This window comes from Phanerochaete carnosa (assembly GCF_000300595.1).
Source record: "Phanerochaete carnosa HHB-10118-sp unplaced genomic scaffold PHACAscaffold_320, whole genome shotgun sequence".
In the NCBI taxonomy this organism is placed as follows: domain Eukaryota; kingdom Fungi; phylum Basidiomycota; class Agaricomycetes; order Polyporales; family Phanerochaetaceae; genus Phanerochaete; species Phanerochaete carnosa.
In genome coordinates, this window is record NW_006767947.1 from 1 (window position 1) to 4282 (window position 4282).

At 58.2% G+C, this 4282-nt stretch overlaps 1 protein-coding gene across 1 annotated transcript; it reads left to right on the forward strand.

Moving 5' to 3' along the window:
• Window positions 1–863: 863 nt before the first annotated feature.
• On the forward strand, window positions 864–1555 carry PHACADRAFT_202477 (uncharacterized protein; the record flags this gene model as incomplete). The annotated part of the gene is made up of 2 exons (XM_007402659.1): window positions 864–1034; window positions 1364–1555. The coding sequence occupies 2 exons, from the start codon at window positions 864–866 to the stop codon at window positions 1553–1555; spliced, it is 363 nt and encodes a 120-aa protein (XP_007402721.1).
• Window positions 1556–4282: the final 2727 nt, after the last annotated feature.

Genomic DNA, 4282 nt, shown 5'->3' on the forward strand with positions numbered 1-4282 from the left:
GGATTCTTCATCGTTCTCCGACTCGTGTTCAGAGCCCATGTCCCCAGTGACATCCAATTCTTCGTTATCCAGTAGCTGCAGACACTTCAAGTCCTGGTGCTCATCAAACTCTAGAATTATTGAATTCAACGGACACCTATGGGGGATAGGAAACAAGTGAACAGCCCCAGGAGTGGTATTTGCACTGTGGCTAGACCGACTGCAACGTGCGTCGTCCGGTTTTCGCTGAGTGAGCCGTACTCACACAAGTGGCTACTGTAGGACACATTGGGCCGAGCGCATCATAGCGCGTACAGGCGACAAGATACGCCCGCCTCTTCGACAACACATGCATAGCTGACGGCAACTCTGTCTGTCCTCTAAGACCGCACGGGCGTCGCTTGGGAAAACTCATGACAAGACATCCTTGGTCGCAGCCCATGTCGCGCGAGACGCGAAGCAGTGGCCTCGCGCAATCTACCTACGACCACTGCGACCCACCAGCGGGGACAGTGAAGACAATTGACTCGTTACGGCCGATGTCAGCAGCGCACGCGATCACAACAATTCACCAAGCCAGTGCGGATGTATGGTGGCAGGTCAATGTTGGGACGCGTAGGAGGATGAGGGTAGAGTTGCTCAAGTGGTCATGTACATATTAGCTGTTCGCGTGCAATAGACTGTTGCTACTCGTTTCCAGCTAGCTACTCAAACGAGGGTGGGATGCTGCCTATCTGGCCTTCGTTCTGGCCTTTCCTATCTCTCGCGCTGCTTGGCTGGTCACTCACAGGCCCAGTCTTGCACGAGCATGACGAACATCTCATCCAGAACCTCCGGCAGAAGATGATATATTGAGGCGATATGGGGCGGTCGGGAGCTTCGACATGGCCATGACATCATTCTCCGTCGATGCCCTTCAATCTCAGTGCCTTGTCGGGCTGCTTCTGTCTGTGCGCGACGTCAGAGACATGTGCGCACCCATCTTGGAGGGTGGCATGTACTACAAGCTTGGGGGCAGCACTCGCCGATCAGCCTGTGACGACGCGGTGCTGTTCGTGAGTGAGAGGTCTCAGGCTGCTCGATCAATGGAAAGGTAAAGCGGACACACCTTGCGCCCAAGACCTCAGTACTCGGTCCTTGCTGACGGAAGAGCATGGTGACTAGGGTGGAAGAAGCTCGCCGGTGACGGGATCAGCCTTTGAGGGGTCTTACTCGATTTTGATGCGCCGATCGAGGCCGCCAATCTGCCGCCAATGGGCGGCCACACCCCCCGAACCGTTTTCTCGACGCCTGACTTCACGTTCCCTGGATGCTTCGGACCAGTCCTCGACGAGGTCTAGCACCCTTACTCCTCTACGACGGTGCATGCTACAACATTGCCCAGACGTTGCTCGGGTGCGCCGCCACCCTTGCCTGCGCGCTCGTCTCATCTCTGTCCTCCGTGGCCACGCGCAGTACTTTCGCTCTCGGCGCGTTCTCCGGCACGGTCGACGAGTCTGCCGACGTAGTCGACGAGCCTGCCCTGTGCTCTGCTGGCCTTGCTGTGCGACTAGTTTCGGCCGCCGTTTGTCGGTAGGAGCACCGATGGGGCGGCGCGTTTGCTGGACGCGAAGGTGCGTCATCCTCGGTGTAGCGGTCGTGCCGACTGTTTGCGCCATCTTCCTCACTGGAGCCGAGTGCAAAGAACCATCGCTACTTTCGACGGCATCGAAAGTAGCTGTTGTATTGGTTCGAACGCTGGAATGAGTGCGCGGACTGGCTGACGGCTGTCTTCGTGGTCATCGTCATGGTTCTTGTCGCCCCCGTGAGCCCAATCGACCTGCACTGACGCAGGGAAAAAGTCTGAGGATCAAACGTAGTCAGTAAATCATTAATAAGCGGCTCCGTACCTTTGACAACCCAGCACCGCTGCCACTGGGCCCATCTCTTGCCGTTCGACCTCGCCTCTTCTTTCCTTCTTGCCCTTCAGTCTACTCCTTCTCTGCATCGCCCTTTGTCCTGCATCCTGCGTCCTACACATTTTTCAGCGGTCGTGCAAGGTGGCAGCATTGCTGTTGCTGCTGCTGCTGCTGCGGTGAGTGGTCGTAGTGGCCGAGGAAAGAGGCGGGAGGAGTAGAGGAAGGCGCGCTTTCACACGCGCGGCTACTGGGAATTAGGCGCTGTTCGGTCGTCAAGGTAACTTTCGTCGCTCCTCCTGCTTCTTCTTCTGCGTCACCAACCCCCACCTCCGCCAGCTCATTGCTCGCGCCTTTGGAGACCTGTTAGTAGAAGCGCCACGTGGGAGTGGGTAAAGGCGAGTCACATCTCGCTTGCATTGTCCTGATCGTGCATCTAGGGCCTTGCTACGCGTCTTCCAAGCAGATGCCTCAACTGCCGGCAGCCCAATCTCCCTCGCCGCGCTTGAACGAACGCTGGCGGCCGACGGTCGCGTGTCTCGGCTCGCTGTTCTGCCCGTTGGGTTGCCTCTGGCTCTACAGGCGCGGAACGCAAGCCATCGCCGATCGAACGCCGTCGTACGCCCTTGGACGAAGCTGAAAACGCGTAGGCTGCAAATCCAGCCAGCCATCCCCTTCTATCGACCCTCTTGCGGCCATCCACGAACGCTCGGCACGTGCCAGCACAGTCTGGCTATCGCCCCGCAGCGGTCAGCCTTCGCCTGCAGGGCTGAAGCTCTCCCTGCTGCTCATACCACATCCAGCACGTGCCGAGCCTCTGCGAAGGGAAAAAAGAAGCTGCTGCGCCCTACTCCAAACACTCGCCGCATTTTGCGCGCGCTGGAGAGGACTGCGCACGGCTACACCGTGCGCAGTCCTCGTCAGCATACGCAATATGAGGGCCTGCCTCATGTCCGGGCCTAGGGCCTCTTATACACGCCGTAGAGTCGACACTGCGCCATACTCCCCCCGCTGCCGTGCCCGTTCGCCTATCCTGGCTGCTCGGTGACTCGTGCGCCCGAGACTACTTTCAGCGGCGTCGAAAGTAGTTGGCCGCAGATATGCAGGCTTCCATCTTCGCAGTCGACCCATGCCGGCCCCACCGACGCAATCTACAAGCCAGGTAGGTTAGCGTTCCCACCCGCCAGCTGTACTTGCGCGAGGTTCGCGCTCCGCGGGCGAAATCGAAGGTGCGCCACTGCCGGCGACTACGCCCAGCGATGAACATCTCCCTGTCGCCGCGTTTTAGTTCGTACTGGGGAGCATGCTCTGCGACGCCTCCGCATAATGCCCTCGTCAGCGTGCGCGAAACGAAAAGGTCTCGCCGCGCATACACATCTGTACATTCTGAACATGACTACTCGCCAAACACTACATTCCCCCTGCTGCTCTTCCTTAAGGTAGCTGACATGAAACCAAGTATATTGAATTTTTTGATGTTCTACCGAGTGCACCTACTGGTGTATATGGAGTAAACACACGGTCTTTCCTTCAGCGCTGACAACCGTGGCGTGCTCTTTATTTGGCTTGCGCTCTCGCTGGCGTCGCCTGTGCTCATGCTGACGTTTCCCGACCGTGTTGTCTTCGTCTTCGTCAGCGCCACACCCACCGCCGTCCATTAATTGCCATATGCGTCCAGTCAGCACAAAGCGCGTGGCGACGGTGATGCCGACAAAAAAAACGCGACCGTTCGCACGCGCGTCTGTGTTGAAGCAGGGAGAAGCCCGCGCGCAAAGCCCAGCGCGCTCGCCGGCTTGCTGGGGCGCGGGGACTTTGGCTTGACCCGCAGGCGCGGGCGTCGACAAACAGTGGACAACGCCTACCGGCATGCGTACAGCAACCACGTATCTTCGGCCGATATTCAGCGCAGTCAACCGTGTACGCACAAATAGGAGCGGCGCGGCAAGAGACGGGCTGCAAGCGGGCGGCGGCAGCGATGGCCAGCAGCCAACTGCCTCAACAAAGAGCAAAGAGGGCGTGGCAAAGAAAGACAGCAGTGCGCCGGCAACGGCCCCATGGTAACAACAACTGTCACCGCATATGCCCAACCGTGCATGACTGACAATGGCTCTCAGAAGCTGCGTGAGAAGAAAGAGAAGTTGCAAAGAGCGAGCGACCAGTGCACAGCAGCGCGCACACCGCTTGCTGCCGGAAACGCTCTATTAAACAGCCAAGCAGAGCACCTGCAGCTGCTGGCGTGACCATGCACAGAGGTGGCGTGGTGCAACAATAATGCCCATAGGTCTGCAAGCAAAGGCCCACGGTGAAACGCAGACAGCAGCGCACCACAGTCGCTATTATACGTGCGCAATCAGGAAAGTTACAAGAGGTGAAATAACGGCACATGTCAGTGTATACACAGCTGTATA